Source organism: Diuraphis noxia, unplaced genomic scaffold, assembly GCF_037042655.1.
Source record: "Diuraphis noxia isolate RWA-SAM2 unplaced genomic scaffold, SU_Dnox_SAM2 contig0002, whole genome shotgun sequence".
In the NCBI taxonomy this organism is placed as follows: domain Eukaryota; kingdom Metazoa; phylum Arthropoda; class Insecta; order Hemiptera; family Aphididae; genus Diuraphis; species Diuraphis noxia.
Window position 1 is genome coordinate 67,728,615 of NW_028301712.1, and position 22,509 is coordinate 67,751,123.

General features: G+C 30.3%; 1 protein-coding gene across 3 annotated transcripts in view; it reads left to right on the top strand.

Annotated features, from left to right (window-relative positions):
- Positions 1-2,316: 2,316 nt before the first annotated feature.
- LOC107171219 (uncharacterized) overlaps positions 2,317-22,509 on the top strand; it is a 36,665-nt gene continuing 16,472 nt past the window's right edge. The window contains exons 1-4 of one of the 3 annotated variants that reach the window (XM_089219443.1): positions 2,318-2,496; positions 2,605-2,744; positions 15,490-15,638; positions 18,442-18,498. In XM_089219443.1, the coding sequence (XP_089075569.1) occupies positions 15,502-15,638; positions 18,442-18,498 (194 nt within the window). In that variant the 5' untranslated portion in view covers positions 2,318-2,496; positions 2,605-2,744; positions 15,490-15,501. Of the gene's footprint in view, positions 2,745-15,489; positions 15,639-18,441; positions 18,499-22,509 lie in introns of all 3 variants that reach the window. The other 2 variants (XM_089219444.1, XM_089219442.1) reach the window with 2 other exon arrangements.

Genomic DNA, 22,509 nt, shown 5'->3' on the forward strand with positions numbered 1-22,509 from the left:
GTCGAAACATCCATCGCTAGGTACTTTAAAAATAATAAAGAATAGGCAAATAGTTAAAAAAATGTCATATAAATTCGTATTATTTATTTACTACGAATATTGCCGGGACTAAGGATTCTTTCCACAAAAGAAACTCGTTGACAAAATGCTCGTCTGAAGATGAACGACAGTACGACAAGCGACTGGAAGATCAAGAAGAATTTTCTTATAAGTCACCTGTCGCTCACTAGCACTTGCAATATTTAATATTTTGGACTAAATCGATTACGTATATTTTTACGTTCTAATAGAATTAATAAATTATACAAACAACTACAAAAATTACAAACTTTATTTGTTCATTCAATATCAAGTTCTTAATACCAACTCTGATTATAGCACGTTTAGGCCGGTGACACACATGAGAAATTTGTTTCACAAAATTTATTTTTACAATGAATCACACGAAACATATTTCATGGCCAATACACATAGAACAAATTTATTTCATAAATATTTTTTCGCCTACCCGCCATTTGGTTCACCCAGCTCATTTTAGTTGGTCTAAAGATGTCGAAACTAATAGGTATCAAACTTTTGCATTATTGTTTTTTACATTTTTACTATTACCTATTGATATTTGTACTTTTTCTGATCCTTTATAATATAGAAGATAGTTTAAAAAGGTAGTTAATACTATAATATAATCATAATCAATAACAATATAAATTATTATAAATTATCATATTTGTACATACCTATTTACGTCGTTAACTGCGCGGGAGTTGATATAGTGAAATGACGAAACAATTACACATGAAACTTGTTTACAAAATATTTCTGCGATAACGTTTCAGAAACAACAGTCGTGCGTGTTGCTCTATTTAAATACACGCGTTTTCAAGTAACGAAATAAATTTCTTGTTTCACGAAACAAATTTCTCATGTGTGTCACCGGTCTTACTGTATTTAAGCCCCCCGTTCAGACTAGTGAGAAACATTTTCAACATTTTTTCTTTGTATTGGGTGAAGTTTTATTAGTTAATAAAAATCTACGACAGTACAACTTATTAGTCGTAGGTTTTTTATTTTTTATTAGTTTAAATATCATTTAATAATACATTTCCAGTGCAATAGGAGGTACCTGCCAAAAACATAAAAACAGAAAGGCACAAACACATTTTTAGTTTTTCAATATATTCTATTACATTAAGATAATTGAAAACATTCAATTTTTAAGGGGTTTGCTGTTCTTTTGCTAGTCTGATGGATCTGAACTTACGAGTCTTCGTTTTTGTGTTAAATAAAATAAATAAAATTGATTTCGTCAAAAATTTTGTTTCATGTACCTAATATAATAGTCTCTTAGGCCACGCATAGTAACGATTCGCATCTGTTTTAAATGCGTTAAGACTATTATGGGGCGCTTCGTGTTTAATTTGCATACAAAATATTGCATACCTACTTGTTTTTGAAACAATTTAATATAAATGTAATTTGTTGTATAGAACTGTTGTAAAATCTTAGTTCAAACAATCATTATAACTATGTATATTGTATAGGTACTATAGTAACAACTATAACGAACGGTCATGGTGAAGATATAAAGTTTTCTAAACTTAAGTTTAGAAAACTATAATTTATAACTAAGTTAAAAATTATTTTTGTCCTAATTATTTTATATAACACTAGCTTAACTTGAGCAATTCGTAGTCCGTTAAAAATTCTACGTCTTATATGTCTCAAACTGTGAGTTAAATTCGTTATTTTAATATTTTATTTTATTATCTTAATCTATTCGGTGGCGCCGCAACTGCTATAGCTGCATGAACTACTAAATCTAAATAACCAATGGCAACTAATAATAAATAAATACACAGTATTTAATACTTAAACACTTTTTTTTTTTAAATTTCCACCAACTACAATCTATGTGAATTTTCTATTAAATTTGAAAGTTTTTCGAGTAAGTGTAATTCTATTATCGCCTATAATTTTTAAAAAAGTAGTAAAATTAGAATTAGCTACGAATAGCTCGAAAATAGTCAAAATATTTAAAAAATTGTAAGCTGTATAAAAAGTACAAATCGAAACATTCGACGACGATTTCATTTATACGGTTATTTGTTTTAGTTACTAACTAGTATTTCGTACCAGCTATACGGCGGGGAGTTAGTTCGATCTGACACCCCTCTTGGTAGTTGGCGGCTCCGGGGTCGTGGCCGTTATCAGCAGCAGATTCAGCTGAGTTGCGGCTGCGGCGTCGATGGTGTTGTCATTGGACACGCCCGGTGGTAGTGTGTATCATGTACAGAATGTAGTGATAAGACGTCGCGCGCACGTCGGCAGTCGGTCCGCGGTCGTCCGTCAGTTCGCCGCCTCGCCGTCGATACTCGGTCATAATATCGTCGTCCTGGATACTATACTGTATTTAAATGCTATATTTTCACTCTTCTCGTTTTCCTCCCATTGCCGGTCACAATATCCTAGTTTGGTTTCGTATCATAATTACTTTAGGTAATATATAAGTATACAACACAAGTACAGTTATAATAATAATAATAATATTATCATTGCTGGGGACGTGCGCGCGCACGCCGCCAACCACCCGATCGTTGGACGCAGAGACCCTCGCCGAGGGTGGCGCAGAAGCAAGTACGAGCGGGAGTGAAGAGCGCACGAGTGTTATAACCACCGTCATCCGTGTGATCGCGTCGGGAGCTGCGCTGTAGCCGCAAGTCCCGTGCTGCCAACGGCGGCCAAACGTAAGACGACGCTCAAAGATTGATTACCGTAACAATATAGTATAGTACACCGCATTACGTATTTAAATACTATCAAATGTAATCTACGTAGTCAGTAGATTGTAATAAAACATAAAACGTATAGTTAGTGATTTATTTAAGTGACGACAAATTTACGACATCGATGACGTACGGGGTGTACTATAGCGTTTGTGCCTGTATTATATCGGCATTCGGTGACTAGGGGTATTGCTTACACAGGGCACTAGGATATCGATCGAATATTTTAGGATGTGTAGCTGATATCGCACTTTAAGCCTATACAATGCGTGCTACACCGCCAAGTTGTTCTATATAATATATAATATTATATTATAGGTAGAACGCGAGCGAAGAGGGGTAATTTTTTGTTCTTGTTGTTTCCTGACGGTTAGTATACTGTAGGTGATGTAGGTACCTATTATACTACGATAATTTTACGGGGGTTAACAATATGAGTAAAAGTACACGTACATGCCTACTTATATGGTTTCTAACGATGAAATGTCCTATATATCATTGTTATATTCGACTGGTAATCGTGAATTCATGAGTCAATATCGATAGCATTAACGTATACCAATAATAATACGCTGTGCGATTTTTCCAATTCCGATTTTTATAATTTTTAAGTACACTTGAAGACTATTTTCTTCGAGATTTATTGTTCCACATTTAGAATGGTTTAAGATCTTCAGTATCCCTTTTTAAAACCGTAGCCCCTCCCCCTTTCATGTATAATTATTGAACGAACATTTTTTTTTATTTAACAAACTTGGTGAGAACCATTAGTTTCGACAATTACAATAAACATATGAATATATAATATTTACTAAATTAGAAAAACATTAATTTTTTTTTAAATATAAATTATGAAACCAGTCTGGTTGAAATTAAGTGTGGATAAAATAACAGATTGAGAATTGCAGGGAAAGATTGATTGAGGATTGACTGGAATATTTAGAGAATTAATTAAGGGGGCTCCAGCGTATCATGTTTTAAGGAGTAATATTTAGGCAATTCACATAACATGAACATTTGGGCTATGTCTATGTGTGAGTAGTAAATGAACATTAGTGTGTGTAATCCATTATCGCGTGCCACGGACATTCGGTCGTCGACAGTATTACGAATTCCCAGAACTACGTATACCTAATTAAAATGGCAATATATCATGTTCAATTGCGCGCGTTATCTTTTACCACGGTTTAAGATATATCGTATATATTATATATTAGTATTATATATATTAGTATTATATTATTATTATTATATATTAGTATATATTATATATATAGTATATCTTAAACCGTGTCTTTTACTATTATATTATTACCTACTAACTACTCGGCTTTCGCTGCAATTCGCAAAAATGTACAATTACATTATACTACACAAGAGAATCACTTTGTTATTTCATAGTTATTAACTATTACATTGCTTAACATTTTTATACAAATACAATTATTTAAAAAAGTAGTGTTAAAAACCATCCCCGATAGGAAAAGGAAACTCACGTTCATTTACTAAATCAATTAATTCTAAAACCATATAAAAAAAAATAAAAAACTTAAAAATTGATACATTTTTTTTCTCGAAATATTCAATATAGCCAATATGTAAATTTGATTTTCAGAAAAATTTATATGGTTAAAACACTTATTTAAGTCAAAAGGCTGATTTTTTAAAAAATTTTTAAATATAAATATTTTCGTTAGGTAAATTATAATATAATTTATAGTTTATACATCACAAATTATTAAAATAAATACAATAAAAAATTAATAAAATTTAACATGCACTTATTTAAAAATGTTCTTATAAAATATTTTTTAAAAACTTTATTATTATTTGAAATTACAAGGTTTCTAACATAATCTAGATCGTAATTTACATAACGAAAATATTGATAGTGTTATTATACTTTGTATTTCCTTGAAATTTAAATATATGTGGGTTGTATTAAATTTGGAAAAATATAATTATTATTGTCGCCCATTAGTAATGTTCTATACCTATCCAATAATCTTTATCGGCTAATTGTTTCCGACTTCCGAGAATCTATGACGGCCGGTCGGCAGCCGCGAGCCGCCGCAGAAATAAACTCTCGCACGCGCAGGAACATGTCAATACTTTACGAAAAGTGAAATATAATATTCATGTTTGCAATGCTATAAAAACTACTAAAAGCGGCAGTAAATTAAACATACTTCCTGAAGGCCGATTGTAATTTTGAAAAAATGGTTGAATTTATAAACTTCTAGACTATGCTCTTTAGGAATCACTTTTTTGATTTAAAATTAGATGTGCCAAAAATAAATACAAATGTAACGTAATTATTTCATGGAATTTTTGAAAAAAAAATCGTTATTTTAAGGTCTTTTAAAATTGAAAATTGAAAATCGACTTCCTAAATAACCTAGATATTTTGTCAAAGAGTTCATACATGTATAAAAAATTAAAATCGGACATTCCAAAGTATGTGTAATTTACTACCGCTTATTGGTCTAAAACGCTTGAAAAATTCGTCTGCTGCGACCCCCTTAAGTAGAGAAAGCATTTGCGTTGGGAGAAGATATATGTGCAGTTAAAAAGGATGTGAGTGATATTATAAGTGGTAGGGGTGGAATGGCGGGTGAAGAGGGAGGGGGGATCATTAAGGCCGAGCTTAAATGCGAAGGTAGTAAGGTGTATCCGAAGCGGAGGCTTGAGAAAGAGGAAATATTCTTGCGAGATAGTTTAGATTTATCAAATCAAGGGAGAGGAGAAATGGATAGTGCAATACCTCTGTACCAAGAAAAATTAAAATTAAAGCGAGTAATTTTTTAGTTATACATATAACTGATTGAACTAAAGATTATATGCCTATGATAATGTGTTAAGTATACATTGTAGATTGGGTGATTTGAAAATATTAGTGATTTTTGTTAAGTCATCAATATAAGTAATTTGTAAAAATATCCAAGGACTAAGGATAATAATGACTACATATATTATATCATATAGGCTAAGTTTTTATAAAAGTACGCATTACATCATAGAGCAAACAAATATATTTCTAAGATTAATATTATTCTTAATTTTATCCATCAGACATATAAAAAGTAATCTACATAATATTAACATAAGGTATTTACTTATTTAAAAACATTTTCAATGAATGAGCTATTTAATTTATTAATAAAATAAGAAAAATGTAATAGAAGGATTTAACCAGTTTTTATTTTATATAATGAATCGTTCTTCTACTTCTATGTGTCTTTTCCCAACAAGATTTTATATACTCAGAATTGAAATAAGATCATATTTTTAAAAATTATTTTGCTCACATTTTTCACTTTTTTTTATCAAATTAAATTTTTCATCAATAGTTTCACATCTAGAACTTTTCATTACCTATATCATATAATTTTTGTCTGGATATCAAAACATTGTTTTCGAATTCATTCCTATACACATACATTTTTAAGTTACTTAATTATGACGTTTGTTTTTATTGGGCGCCCGGAAAGTGGGCCATGTTTACCTTCTTTTAAATTTTACATTTATAATAGGTAGACTCGAAAATTGGGCTATTATTAAATTTTAAATTTTATAGTAATAATTTAGATTATTTTTCATTTACATTTCAAAAATCGTTTCTATATATCGCATCCAAATATACATAATTTTTTTAATGTTTTATTGCAACTTGAATCAGAAGTTTATATTAATATTAGAAGTGTATAGGAACAATAAAAACAATAAAAAGAACTTAAGTTCCACAATAAATGTAATTCTTAATGAAATTAAGAAATATGAAAAAGGGGAAAACCTAATTTGAATATGCACAATTTGTATCATGTTATTTAAAAAAAAAATAATATTTTTATTATTCTTTATGTATATGTTATGTATAACTCAGAAAAACTTGTGTATAAAACGTTACGTAACTGACATGTTGCTAATGATCTCATGATAAATTGAATTCAATAATCAAATAATCGGCAAGTTACAGAAAAAAAACTTTAAATTAAAAAAAAAAAATGTTATACTGTTAGATTTTATACTGTAATACACGGCGGACTTAAATTATGGTTGCTTTAACTACATAAATTTAAGCTACAACATGTGCAAGAAACTGGTTTCCAATGCAGTATGAGCTCCTTTATTGATATATATATATATATAATAATTCGATAAGATAAGTTAAATCGTATAAATGCTATTTTTGCAAGCTTTCGATGTCAATTGTCCCGTGTGCGTCACCAAACGTGAAAGGTACGGTCTGCAAGGCGCGACATGTCGCCACGACCAGTCGTCGCGACCATGTGTAGTTTGCAAGATGTGACATGTCACGACGATTTAATTATTTTTATTATTTTCTGACAGTATAGTCAAACAGTATATGAGTATTGAACCATGAATAAATTAATTTTTAATAACAATAATATTTTAACCCTCCATCCTACTGATGGTTGATGGTGAGGACGACGTAAGTTTGTTTTCTTATTATCTAACGCCAAAGAAAAAAATCCAATAGACGATATCTTTAAAAATTGTAAAAGTGAAGGATTTTTTGAAATACTAATTAATCGACATTTAGCAAACAATCACAATAAATTTCGTAAATATTTCCGAATTAATTACGAACAATTCAACTTTTTATTAACTTTGGTGGAAGAAAAATTAACTGTACAACCAAGCAACCAAATTAAAAAGCCAATAACACTGACCCAAAAATTAGCAGTTACTTTTAGGTAAATATTGTTCGTACACCGACAACTTTGGCGCACTTTCAACGAGGCAAAGTTCGCGTCAGTTCAGGTGACAAACCGAACAGCAAGTTTCGTTTCTCCACGCCCGCCTTAATTAATGTGTTCCCCAATCCCCACCCACCGGCATCGTCGATATACTCGCCGATCGCCCCGTCGCGACGCGTCGTGTGCGTCTGTGTGTGTGGTCTTCGTGTCCAACGCTCAGCTTTTGTGTGATTTTCCGGTCCACGCATTTTTTGTACACGTTAAAAACCACCTGTTCGTGTCTGAGTCATTTCGCTGCTGACCTTTGTATTCGCCTCGTTCGTGGTTGTAGTTCTTGTGGTGTATTGGGGCTCACTTGATGGTGGACTTCAGCAGCAGAATAATAATATTAAATCACAATCGTCTTAGTGTAACGGTTGTTGTTGTTGTTATCATACCGTCAGAATCATGTAGTCGAGGACTGATGCGACTGTAACAAAGTTCCTGGGATCGAATAAATGAACCATATTGTTGACGCCGATGCCGATACTACGATTTGTGCGGTTGTCGGCAACGACTGGCGTTAAGTGTTGAAGGCTGGAGCGGGGACAGGCTACTCAATATATACTCACAGATAACAATTTAGGGTCGGAAACACGTATATTTGCAATAACCATATGATAGCTATAATAATAAAAGCGGGCGCCCAAAGTTATAAACTTAAAAACTATAATATGTATAATATAAATACAAATATTAATAAGCTGAGAAACAATATTTTAATTTATACAACCCACTGCCAACGTGGGGGGGGGGGCTAAGTAAAGGATTGACCTGACACCTGATTTGGTGACTGTTGGCTCGGCGATGCTCCTGGTAGATGACCAATGGGGGTCCTTCACCGGAACGGCGACGGCGGACAATAATTTTCGGCTCGTCGCTCAACGGTGACACGGCGTAGTTCGTATTCTGGCACGAATAGCACGTGATTTGGTCCCGGGCGCGAAGTGTGGCGAACACGAACACCAATGCATTTAAGTGCCACGGTACTAAGCGCAACCACTCGCGATCACGCGGAGTGTACAAAAAAAGGAGCGCGAAACACGATGTATCGCTCGGCGTTGGACGTCGATCACGACGGAACCGACGGACAAACAGTCATGTCTACACGGCGCGACCTTTTACTTAACGCAACGTACTGGGCGCGTATATCGACAACGAATAAAAGAAAACGAAATATAAGCTGTTGTAAATAGTAAATGTGGCCGCTGATCACAGCACCGATTCACACATCTCGTGCACACACGAGGTTTTTGGGACACACACACGACACGGAGAGCGGTAACGCGGACGTTGCGTTACGTTCAGCCGTTGGAAAAAGACAGCTTTACGAAAAAGTGTTCGCGACGGCCGATGGGCCAACACGCCGGCCGGCGTTGGCGGTACGGGACCACAGAGGGGGGAAACGTCGCTCGGAGCTTCGACACAGAACGCAACTTGGAACATCTCTGTTTTTGGCGGCACCTGTTCCGCGTTCGAACAATATTGTCAATCGTTCAGAGATACTACACTTTGGTGTTCCAGCGCCGATTATTGTGGACGAAGTTGACATATCAACAAGTGCCACCGGAACCAGATTTTTTTAAATTATCATATATTGTAATTTATACATGAGTGTATTATCATTATGTCTTATTAGACAAGTATTATAACATACTATTATCATTATTTTTGTTTAGTATTGTTGTGTATTGTAATTGTAGTATGTTTTGTCTATTAGGTATTATTAATTATTCGGGGGCGACCTTCTTTATAATATTATTATTACTTATATTTTATTGTGAAATATCAACAACTGGCGGTATATTCTATCATCATATTGTATTTTAATTAATCGATTAATTCTTGGTTTTTTAGCACAAATTTATCAGCTGAGTCACGGCTTATCATATGTCAGTTTTGTCGCGGTGCAACATTTATAATAATTTATTAATATTAATATTTTGTACCTAAAATTTAGTAAATATGAATTATTTTTAAAACAGATATCTCGCCACAGGTGAATCAATAAGATCATTATCGTTCATTTTTCGTATCAGCCACAACTATTTAAGCACAATTATAAAAACTACACTAGCCGAATTGAAAATATAATTGGTGCCGATTGTTTTGCCCGATTCAAAAAATATTGATTACAAATAAAAATCTGCAGAGTTTCTGTACAAATGTAATTTCCCTAATTGCATCTTAGAAATTGATGGAAAACATGTCCGCATCCGAAGTTCAAATAAATCTGGGTCATTATTTTATAATCATAAAGATTTTTTTCAATTGTACTTCTGGCAATGGTGGATGTGAATTATTAACTTTGTTGCTTTCGATATTGGTTCTTTTGGTGAAAAAAGTGATAGTGGAATTTTTTTAAGTCAAATATGAGACATTAAATTTTAAACGGAAGATTTGGATTTCCAGAACCATGTCAACTCCTTGGATCAGACATGGTTGCACCCCACATAATTGTAGGCAATGATGCTTTTCGCTTACATAAACACGTTATGAAAAGCTATACACGTGGAAATCCGCTAGAGAAAATCCTTCATAAGCTGTGTTAAATTATAGACTAAGTCGTGCACGAAGACTCATATAAAATGCCTTTGGATTATTGAGCCAAGTTTTCAGAATAATTTTTTATTAACCAACCAACTTGGAAACGACCACAATTGACAATTTAATAATGGGTAACCTGCTTTTTAACTACATGTTGCGTGAGGGGTACTTGGAAAAAAATAAACTACCATTCTTCGAATATAATACGGATCAATCACTTCCAACTGATAATATGATGCAATTTTCTGACGTAGAGAGTTTTCAAATATTGAAGGGTTTGAAGTAAACAATTTGTTCAATGAATTTTTCAATAATGAAGGGCTGTTTCTTGGCAAACAAACTCTTTTCATGATTTATATTGTATTAAAAAACAAATTCACGAATTGCTTTAATTCTAATTAAATTTATTAGTTTCACTTTGTATGCTTAATTTTAAGTTAATCATCTTTATTAATTATTATAATATATTATTATAATGTTATACTACGCGTAATATTAAGACAACACATTTGAAGTAATGAAGTTATAAAATAATAAACAATAATAAGTAATAACTAAATAAAAACCTTTTGTATTAAACTCATAATTTTATAAAATGTATGTATATTACCATAAAATAATAAAATCAACCTTTTGATAAAAAATTACAAAATATCCAACAACTAAATATGGAAATGAATAAAAATGTAAACAAAATATAATAGATATGAAGAATAGTATTAAGCAGATGGCTCATTAAAATTATAAAAAGAAAACTGTGAACCTGAAGATCTTGAGTAAATACTGTTTGAAAACGGTTTTATTGTAACGGAATATGTGAAGGTGGAGTATGAACATTTAACATATGACTAACAGTATGTGGATACATAGATTGATGATCATATATATATATATAGGTTGATGTGGATATATAGGTTGTTCCGGCTGTTCGTCTAACAAGTATTTTTCTCAAGTTTGGACATCAATGAAAATATTTTTATCTTAGGTTCAAGTCTCTTAACACTTTGGTTGGTAATTTCTTAGCTGTTATACCCAGGGTTTTTAAAAAAAATCAAGTTCATTGAAACTCTCTTCTTTTTTCTCTAAAATGTATTTGATAAGCGTATTTCGTTCTTCTGATTGAGTCATTAAAAAATCGACAACCTTTCTTGATCTAGAGAAACCACGCTTTCCACTCAAAAGTTCAGCTGATGGTAAGTCATTTGCTGCTTCATTATTATCTCTTATTTCTTCATCAGTAGGAACGTCTATATTTTGATCCATAGTAACGTTACAAGTCAAGCTAAAAAATTAAGTATTTAATTATTCATTTCAATTTTTAAATATAATTAAAATTGTTTAAGGTTATTTAATTAAAAGTTATTAACATATTATTATTAGTTTCTAGTGTTCCTAGCATTCATACCATTAATAAATTTATTATAATACTGCATTGTCTGTATTCAAATATTATAAAAAGATTAAAATATTCTTATTGCAGATCAGCGTTAGAAAAAAACAAAACCAATGTTTAAAACATAATAAATTAATAACACTATTACAGATCGGTTCCCACTTGTCCATATTTTAGATTCTGAGCATAGCGATGAATGTATTGATTTTACATGATATATGTGTTTTTATATAGTTTTATTTTTGTGTGTCTATGTACACGATAACTTGTCGAAATAGTGCTTCGATTTTCAACTTCAGTAATTTTTCTGGTTGGAAAATGAATCTAGTTGGTGCATTGGGGGAGGTAAAATTTTGAAATTCTCAGTAGTTTTCAAAAGCACCACGAAAAACAAAAAAAATTAGGAAAAACGGGAATTTTTACGCGAAATAAATTTTTGAGAAAATCGATTTTTCAAAATTCTTTTATTTCGAGTAGGTATATGAATTTCTAATATTTTTCCATCGCATTTTAGTACCATCTAATACAAAATAATTAAAATAAATTTCAGAATCTTCATATTTTTTTGGGATGGTCAAAGTTATTCATTATATTATATTATTTTTTTTATTTACTATATTTATTAATTTTGATTGATACTTCTTTCCATATCCCATATTTTATTATAATATTTCTATAATTCAAATCTTCTATATTACATAATATTAATATAGGATTCTTTTTTACTTATTGGACCAATATTTCATCTTCAGATGGCGTAAATATTACTTTTGACATCGTGTCGTCGTGATATTTCGCGTGTATAGGTGCTGCAGCATGAAGCCCTCTTCAAAACAGAGACTAAATTATTAAATAATGATACTAGAAAGAGTCTGATACTTGATGAAAAAATTATAATATTATTGTTTTACTAGTTTTAAAAATTTATTATTTTATTTTATTTGTATAGGAACTTAAAAATGAATTTATACCAAATAGATAGGTACTACACTAAATTATACTTTTTGCTATATTTTTGGGGGCAATTTTGAATAACGTGTAATGCGTGTTTAATAAATAATCAGTATAAGAATATTTATGTAATACAGTGAAACCTCCCTTAACGGACACCTCTAAATAGCGGAAGTTTTTGTGGGGACGGGGACATTTTCACTACTTTCATATAGGAGAACCCCTAAATAACGGATACTTTTATGGTAATTTAATTTTAATTTTGACAAGTATTATCGTAAATATATAGAAAAATCGTTTGAAAAATAAATATTTCGAAGGCTGAACACACCTCAAAGCACGGCGGGCAGCTCACCGGACGTAAGATAGGCCGGTGATCGCCGATTATCATCGTTAATGATGTAGATACCGTGGATGTGTCGCGAAAAATGCAATTATAGTTTATCTTATCCGTTCATTATCGTGTCGATGAAAACATTTTTCTAGATTATGTTCTGTGAAGTTATCTAAAGTAACTGATTTTTTTTAATAAATATTAATTTTTATTTTAAAATTTTTATTTTTACATTTTTACTAATTTTTACATACGTAATATCCTAGTTATATATCATAATTTTAATAATACAAAAATACAAAATATTATTATTATAAATTTTAATATTGTATAAATAATAAATGTTGTACATAAAATGAAATTATTAATTTTTCTGAGTTATTTTCAAAATTTACCCTCCACCCCTCCACTCTGAATAGCGGACACCTCTAAATAACTGACGAAATTACGGCGACCAAGAGTGTCTGGTATTTAGAGGTTTCACTGTATATAATTGAATACTAGATTAAAATTAAAAAATGTGATTATAGTTGTCAAGATATCTAATTCAAATTTTAGATTATAAAGTTAACTAATAATTCAAATAATATATGTCACCATTTAAAGTTCACAATATTTAATATTGTTATCTTTAATGTTTAATAACTTTTCAACATTGAAGGTAATATGAAAAATATAATGCCAACTAATAGGTCATAATGGCCATATAGTATGATATTATAAATAAAATTACAATTTGTTTTAAACTGAAATGAAGGGAAAAATAAATTTTCTTTGATTTTGGGTGATTAAAGGTTGTTTCGCTATATTTTCATCATAATAGTTCTTATAAATAGTTTTACAAAATTATAAAATATACTTAATATTGGAACTATAGTATTTATTTTAGACGTTCCTTACAAGTTACTCGTAGCGGAGATTAAAAAAAAGTTAAGAGAAAGTCCACAGTAATTTTTTATGGTCATTTGGAGTTAAAATATTGATAAAATCTATCAAAACCTCTAAAATAAGCTAATTATTTCTAGTTTGACTTTTTTTGAGTTACTTATGTATATAGGCATAAGAAATTTTCAATTTTTTAGTTTATTTTTCTTTAAATGTCCATAAAATTTTTTCGTCCGGTCTAAATGCTAAATATACCTCATTAGTAGTAGTTATGATGTCAGTTGAAAAACACTAAATACCCAATGGTATGTTATTTTTTTAAAAGATACTTAAATTTGAAATTGATCGATATCTTGAGAGTTTAAAGTGTATATAAACTTTTCAACTTTTATAGCTAAGGATTGACAATTTAAAACAATGATTTTCATAAACAGTTCATAGTACAACCGAGAAATCAAAAAAATTTATAAAATCATAGTTATTTTTTATAGTCATTAAGTCCAAATTTGGACGAAACTAGATATTTAAACATTTTAAATCAAGAATAACAATTTTAAAATTTTAGTTAATTTTAGAAATTTAAAAATATTATTCTTGGGTACTTTTGATCTCTACTTGAGTACCCTATAAAGTATAATATTATCATGAACTATACTTAAATAGTCATATTAAAGGGTGAAAAACCGTCTTCGCTCAGAATCGTGTTTATTATACTGTTATGAACGCATCAGCTATTAGTATATTGTATATTGTATTGATTTTATATTATTGAATTCAAATTTAAAACGTCCATTGCAATGATTCTAGACAGTGACACAACAGAGCGTTACCCACTTAGCCGATTTGTTTTTATGATTCCGTTCATGCTTGATAAGAATATCATAAATACCTATGCTTTACCCAAACAGTATAGTATATATAGAGAAACTTCCAATTGGTGGTAAGCAGGATTATATTCACCCCTCTCACCCACCACCAACAGAGTATGATACTGGTAACAAATAATTCAAATATTAATTTATAACTTTTCGATTAGTTTGTTTGTAGGTAACCAATATAGTTCACTTTTTGTTTTATGATGTGTCATTGTTTCAAATATTTTATTAATCTATTATAACTTCTGGCACGTTATATTTTAATAAATTCCCAATGCATTAATACCGTTGGTAATTTACTATGTAACCTACTTAGGTATACTGTATACTTATGACTCATAAATTATAAGTATTCATGAATATAATATTAGACAGGTTAGCAAATAAGACATATAATATAGGTAAATGTCGATTAAAATAAAGGTAGAAATTAAAAAGGTATAGATATAGGTTTCCTGTCTTAAACAGTTTTTAAAATTTTTTTATTCATGAAAATAATCAATAAAACACATTATATTTTCAAAACTATGATATTCTTTATATTATTTCTTCATTTTTATTTTATAATACTTTATTTGTCTTAGTTTGATATTTTTACGACTTAACTATAATACTAAATAAATATAGTAATTAGTAAAGATTTATGAAAAATTACTTTTTATTAAATACAAACTTTATATTAAAAAAAAATATCCACTAAACTATTCATTGCGTAAAAAGCGAATTGTCATTTGAACAACAGAAGTTTGTATCTCTACAGAACATTACTTAGGTACCTATAGTATATAAAATATAATGGATTTGAATATATGGTAGGTACTTAGAGAATATCTAAAAATTTCAAAAATCAGATTTAAGTATTATTCATTTATTACAATCTATTGTATTGAATTTAAAATGTAAATGTTTAAATAATTGAAAATTGTAGATTATATCGAGTTTAAATGTTTTTTGTTCACAGTCTCCGGTGAAGATGGTCACTGTACGCGCACCGTCATTTTTAGTTCGGCGGATATGCGTATTCATCTTCTTAGGAATAATGGGCTATACAATTTTTCAGATGACCCGCAGCAATTCCTATTACGATATGTCAGATCGAAACATTATGCGGTATGTTAAACTAAAATTGATTTTTGTTCCAAATTCAGATACGTCTGTAATATATTAAAACGTTTTTATATTGGAATCATTCGATATTAACTGATTTTTACGATGACATTTTCGTTATTGGGGGGCTTAAATATGTACTAGATATAAATTATTATAGGTATAGGTTATACGGGACTCTAGACTCTAGTTATTTTCCATAGTTTGGAGATTTCCGTTTTATGGTTGCTCCGTTATAGGGAGGTTTTACCGTACATATTCTCGTGTCTATTAAATAATAAGTAGGACTGGGATTTTGATATACTTTGCATTGTTTTCCAAAGCTTACTGTGCGATGCTCGTCTGGTCACAAGGTGTACTTATGAATGAGAATAAGAAAGTTTATTTTGCATTTTTTGGGATTTTTTAGTTTTTAGGTCATTTTATTATTTTTTTAGGGCATTTTAGAGTTTTTGGAAACCAAATATGAATTTGAAATTTTATTTTAAGATTTTTACACCAACATGGTTTTTATAAAAATTTTATAATAGATTAGGTACTCGTAATTGGGGTGATGCCCGTTTCCATCAAAAGTGTACCTTTCCCTTTTCCACCAATACCCGTTTCCACCAAAAGTGTATCTTTCCCCTTTCCACCAATATCGGTTTCCACCAAATAAAATTATTTACCATATCAACCAATCATATACAGGTGATTTTTTTAATTGGGTACACTAAATATCTCGAAAAGTATTAACTTTTTTTACATTTTTTTTTTTAAAACTAATTTAAACTAATCAGGTACAAAGTACAACAGTTATCGATATTGTTACCTATTAGTTCGTACGGTATCGAATTTATCAGTTATAGCTCCTGGACTTCACAAATGAAGAAACAGTATAAACAATAAACATGCTGCATATTTTATCGACTATAACACCAGCTGTCCTCCTTCAAACACCAATACTTTGAGGAGCTGTAACTCGCAAACCAATCAACGAAATATAAAAATGTTAACGCGTAAATTTATAATAAAAATAGTTTTATTAATTCATGATATTTTTATTATATGTTATCATTTGAAAATCAAAAGTTGATAGTGATTTCACCAATAAATATAAGGGTAAAAAAAATTTAAATATCATACGGTTTTAGAAAAACATAAACCTAGAAGTTTAAAAAATAAAAAAAGTTGATACTTTTCGAGATAATTAGTGTACCCACTATTCGTATTATATTATCGGACAAGATTTGAGTAACCACTACCCGCATTTCCTGATAAATAATCTTAAATCGGTAAAATCGATGTCCGATGATATCGTTCGACGTCCAGTACGAGTTTTGTCGTCGTAAACACCATTTTATTACTCTAGTTAATTTTTTAAGGGCATTTGTTTTGGGATTTTTAGGGCATTAAAATACCAGCCTTAATAATAAGGGACAAAGTCGCGTCGTCGCCCATTTGTAAATAATAATTAGTGTTAGTGCGATTGTAAACGGATACCGGTCTATCTACGCATGCGCTGCAGACGAACATATGACGTCAATGGGACCACTGACAAAAATAAAAACACAGTGATTTATTGCTTGAAATACGCATAACAGGAAAAAATTTTACGATTCGTAGAAAAGTCTAATAACATTTTTTTACTTAGAAACAGGATTGTCACGTATAATAAAGCTCCTTAAAATAAGAAATATTTAAAACTATAATTTATCCTCAAGCCGTCTGGTACCTGCAGGAGTTCTATTTTGTACATTGTACAGCATGTTGATAATTGACATACGAATATAGTAAACATTGACCGTACGCGGTATTTATTAATTTTGATTTAATTCAATTTCTATTTCATTCAATGTAAACGCTTGATGGCTTTTTGAAAAATAACATGCTCGTATTGTTATAGAAATAGAAATAGTATAGACAGTATTATAGTGTGATGGTGTGATCACGATTTAAGGCATCACTAAATATCTCAGGTGTATGGCCTTGTATTGAAGTGGGGTTTACGGGAGGTGATATAGGGAGTACCAATGAATATAATATTAATACCATATATCTAAGGCCATACGAAACTCAGATGTACTTATGAATATTTGGCCATAAGTACAGATATTTTTGTACTACACAAATAATAAGTATGTATTATCGTATTCGTATACGTCCGAAATTGTTATTTAATGTAAGTACGATGACACCATTAAACGTATAATATTATGATACTTTGTTTTCTTATCTATAAAAATGTTGTTCAGCATAGTGAATACAAATGTTGTATGCATTGTCAATTCGGTGTTATACAACTCTTTTGTATACGACAACTGATCGTACATTCGTAAGTTTGACATCCGTCCTACACGACATAGATTTTTAAGTGAATACTTCTCAAACGATAGGGGACCTAAAAAACCATGTAAAACGTCATACTTTAAAATATTTTAATTCCAATCAAAGTTAAGTATTCGTTTAAGTAGGTATTCTCTTCCGTCGTGTGAATTTTATTTTAGCAACACCATTTTTTTTTTTACTATCACAGCATTGGTATCGCTACATCATCTGAAACAATAAAAGCTGTAAATAATATTTGTATGCGATACAAAATACAGTATGTAAATTAATGAATAATTGGAGAGTCAGAACTCAGAAGTTGTATTATTTTTACAGCTACCGACTTTTCAATTCATTAACATGCTGTAGATCCTCAGCTTGTGTAAAAATCAGTTTTAAAATAATATCTCGTTTAACTGTCATCCTTTAAAAAATATAATATTTCTATTAATCATAATAATTAACAAACCATTTTGATTTGGTTTTTTGTCTAATTTAGAAAACAAATTGAACTTGATATTATCAAATCATCGAATAATGAAGTTCCAGTTAAAAAGTAACGTATAACCATGTATTCATGTGATATTTTTAAATTAGAATAATATAGATACGTAGATTTATTTTTGTTCGGGGGTATGAGTCCAGATTATTTCATTCAGATTTTAGGTGTTACAATTATATATTTTTTGCAATGTATATAATATACAGTGTCTCGCGAGGAATTACCCATTGAGATATCTCCTGAAGTAATAATGGAGATATTGTTGACGCTGAAATTATGATAGCGATATGGTAATGGGCATGGCGAGTGGCGTAGAAACATCTTATCGGTCTGTCCACTTCTCTCCCGTCTTTCCCGCTCACCACTCCGTCCTTTGTGTTTAATTATTATAATTGTTTTCTTATTTATTCTCTTTGTTATATGTTCTCTGTTTAAAATATTAGTCGGCTTTTGCCATACGATTAATCTTTTACCATATGTTTGCTATCAATTTATCATTATTACCTATGTATTATTATTTTGTTTTGTTTTGCGGCCAACGCCCTTATTATTATTATTATTATTATTGTTGTTGTCGTAAAAATTATTGTTTTTCCGCTATTTTAGCGTTGGTTTCAGGGGCGTCATATGGGGGGGGGGGGGTGGCAGGGTGTGCGGTTGCACCCCTTACTTTTAAAATGTTACAATTGGCCAGCGCCTTGCTGAAGCCTAAAATAATGCACGAGCCAGGAATGCACAATTATTTATATGATTAAAATCAAATAGTAATAACCGGTCTATAATGTATGGAAATAATTGAATGCAGGATAATATACATATACGTATGTATATCTATTTGAATATGGCCTGGTGATATTTTAAAATGGCCTGCTTGAAACTTCGCACACCCGAAAAAAAACCTGAAATGACGCCCCTGGTTGGTTTTTCTATAAGTGTTATGTTGATCTTTTTTTATTGTAAGTCGCATTGAGCGCAACCACCGCATAACTTAATGTATTATTATATTATGTCATATTTTTTATTCGTTGTCAATGTGACACTAACCTTAATATACTTGTATCGCCATTCAGGCGTAAAATCATTGGTGTTTTTTTTTTTACTATTTATTCATCACCCGACTTGTCGTGTGCGAAGGTCGCCACGCCGACTATACCACGGAAGGTTAAACCTACATAAGGCATCTCCGTCGATTACGTGAGTTTTTGTTGCTTGTTCTGTTGTCGTCGCCCATATCATGCAGGACACCTCCGTCTGATCATCGTGCTGTTCACATCCGCGTAAGACCGCCAGCACTCGCCGTGGTGTGTGGGAGGCCGCCCAGGTCACCCAGATCATCAGCTTCCTCGAATTCAGCCAACTACCTCCAGACTTTACATAGTTTTAAGTAGTTCTTAAGGTTTTGCCTAGTCATGTAAGCTCTGTGGTCATTGCACCAGATCGATTCGATCACAGATACCCCCCTTCATGAATAAACTGTCACATCCTCTTTCCCTTGTTACCTATCTCCTGTCTACTACGTCGCGTCGTCGTTGTCGTAGTGCACATTATATTGCCTACAATATTTATCATAAGGCGTCGGCACTTTTAGTTGCCTATCTACGCCCATAAAAATAATAAAATGGGCTATCGAATTATCTGAATGTAATGATAAATAAATTGGTTGATTATTTATTACTGAACACTCATTATTTCAAAAAGTATGAATGTGTTTGAGAGAACAAATTTACTTGGTTTTCAGTCATTAAAATAACAACATTTTTGATGTATATATTTTTAAATATTTTTTATCCATAATAATTTTTAATTTGCTTACATTTTTGAATGACAACCATACAGGTATAGTTTCATATTACAAAGCAGAATATTTTTCTAAGTATTTTGATATGTAAAATATTTTTTCTGAGAAGTTAGATGAATAAAAATCGAACTTAAGGCGAGTAGTGTATGAGTTATAATTATTTAAAGTTTTGATGAGCGGTTGGTGTGGAGTGGTATGTGGCCACCCCACAAAATGTTAGGCCACAACTCTGAAAATCTAAACTTTAAATAATTACAAGTTATAACTCATAAACTACTTTTCAAACTCAATTTTCATTTATCAAAATACTCAGAAAAAATATTTTGTTTTTCAAGATCAAATTTGAACTGTATAGTAGTCATTCAAAATAGTAAAGAACTTAAAAAAATAATATTTTAAAATTTATTTTTTACTAAAAACGTTGTTTTGTAGTGAGTTTAAGTTAATAGTTATGTAAAAAGAATTTTTTCTAAAACATTATTACTTTTTGAGAAATGTGGGTTATACGTTAAATGAATCACCCGGTATACATTTCATTCACTTATTGTAATAATTAATTTGATAGGTATAAAGTTTTAATTGAAAATTCAGGTTATTAAAATATGAATTTTAATCAAAATTAAAATAGATAGGTAAACATTATTGTTGTTTTGTGTTTCTAAATATTAGAGTATTTTTGCTAATTTTTAATATATATTATGTTAGTATCAGAAGTTAGTTCTATTTAATATCACAGATTTATTAATGAAATATAAAAATAAAATAACAAAATATTTCGTTGAAGCTATCATTTTTGTTTATGTTTTTCGTTTAATTTCCACAACTTATGTAATAATGATGAAATGTTTATTATTTTTACTTTCAATGTTAGTTGGTGGCCCTATTTTTAAACTTACCTATATTTAATTTTATCTAGGACTTAGAGTTTTGGAGTAAAATAAACATACACTATTAATGTGTAATAAAAATGTGTGGCATACAATTATATGCTATAATACTATCTAAAACTTTCATAGCGTACATTAAACCAGTAATTTAGTTCTTAACCTCTTTATATCATAATAAGTATCATCGAAAAATGTCAAAAATTTGCTCGTACAACACGAAATATATTTTAAATTATAATATTCAATAGGTATCAATAATAATTCTAATTTTCTTCGCTTATGAGGTTTCAGTGTACCACTAGTACCATTGATTGAGAATCGCTGCTTAAATATATCATTCAAACTATACTTTGAATAAATAGTTCCGGAAAGTATCTAATTGTAGTAATTTGCCAAATATATTTTTTTGTTCTTATAATTTCATGAAATTATACACTGTAATAATGACGTGATCACTGTTTAAGGGAGTTAAATTTTAATTGTACTAATAATGTCCAATCATGTCCCTGTATATATATATTTTAAATCTAAATAAAAACTGGGAAATGCAAAAATTTCAAATCTAAATAAAATTCAACGGTTTTAAAATACTAAGAAAAATTACCAATTCTCCACCATATGTATCAAATCACTCCCCGCATAAAGACTTTCATATGAAAACAATTCAGGAAGAGGTAAACAATTATTATAAACGTTTCCACATACGCCTTAACTCTTATCCAAACTAACTTATAAAAAATCTAGCTTCATTAAATACTCCTGGTAACCCTCCTCTTCGTCTTAAGTGTAAATGGTGCTGAGACCTACTAAATCCCTAAAAGGTTAAACCAAAATAATTAAAAATACGTAAGTGTCATCATCGGGTGGCTTCTTCATTCAAAATTTCATTCTTCCTTCTCTTAGCTCATACTCTTATTGTGCCGATTGTGTATACATATATTAATAAAGAAAAAAAAATAGAAACTAGCTTATAATTTGTTTACCATTCGAAAATAACCTGTCGTATAATATTTATTTTTTTTTTACCTACATGACTTTGACCTCTGTTAAAGCTGTACAGTTTAAATGTTTAATCATATCTTGTTAAACCTTGTTAAATTTGATTCAACACAACTTAATCTAATATATTAAAACCTGAATAGGATTCAGTTGATAAATTATGTATCACTGAGTTTTAAATTTCCAATATTAAACCCTAAATTTCGATGTATGAAGAATTAACAAGTAATTATTAGTGCTTGGAACTTAAAAGTTACTTAAATATAGGTATGTATGCGTTTATGCGCTTAAAAAAATTGAATTTTTACAATCTATATTATTTTGTATTTTGGACGTGTCGTTTTTATCAGATAACAAAATGTAAATTATTGTTTAATGTAT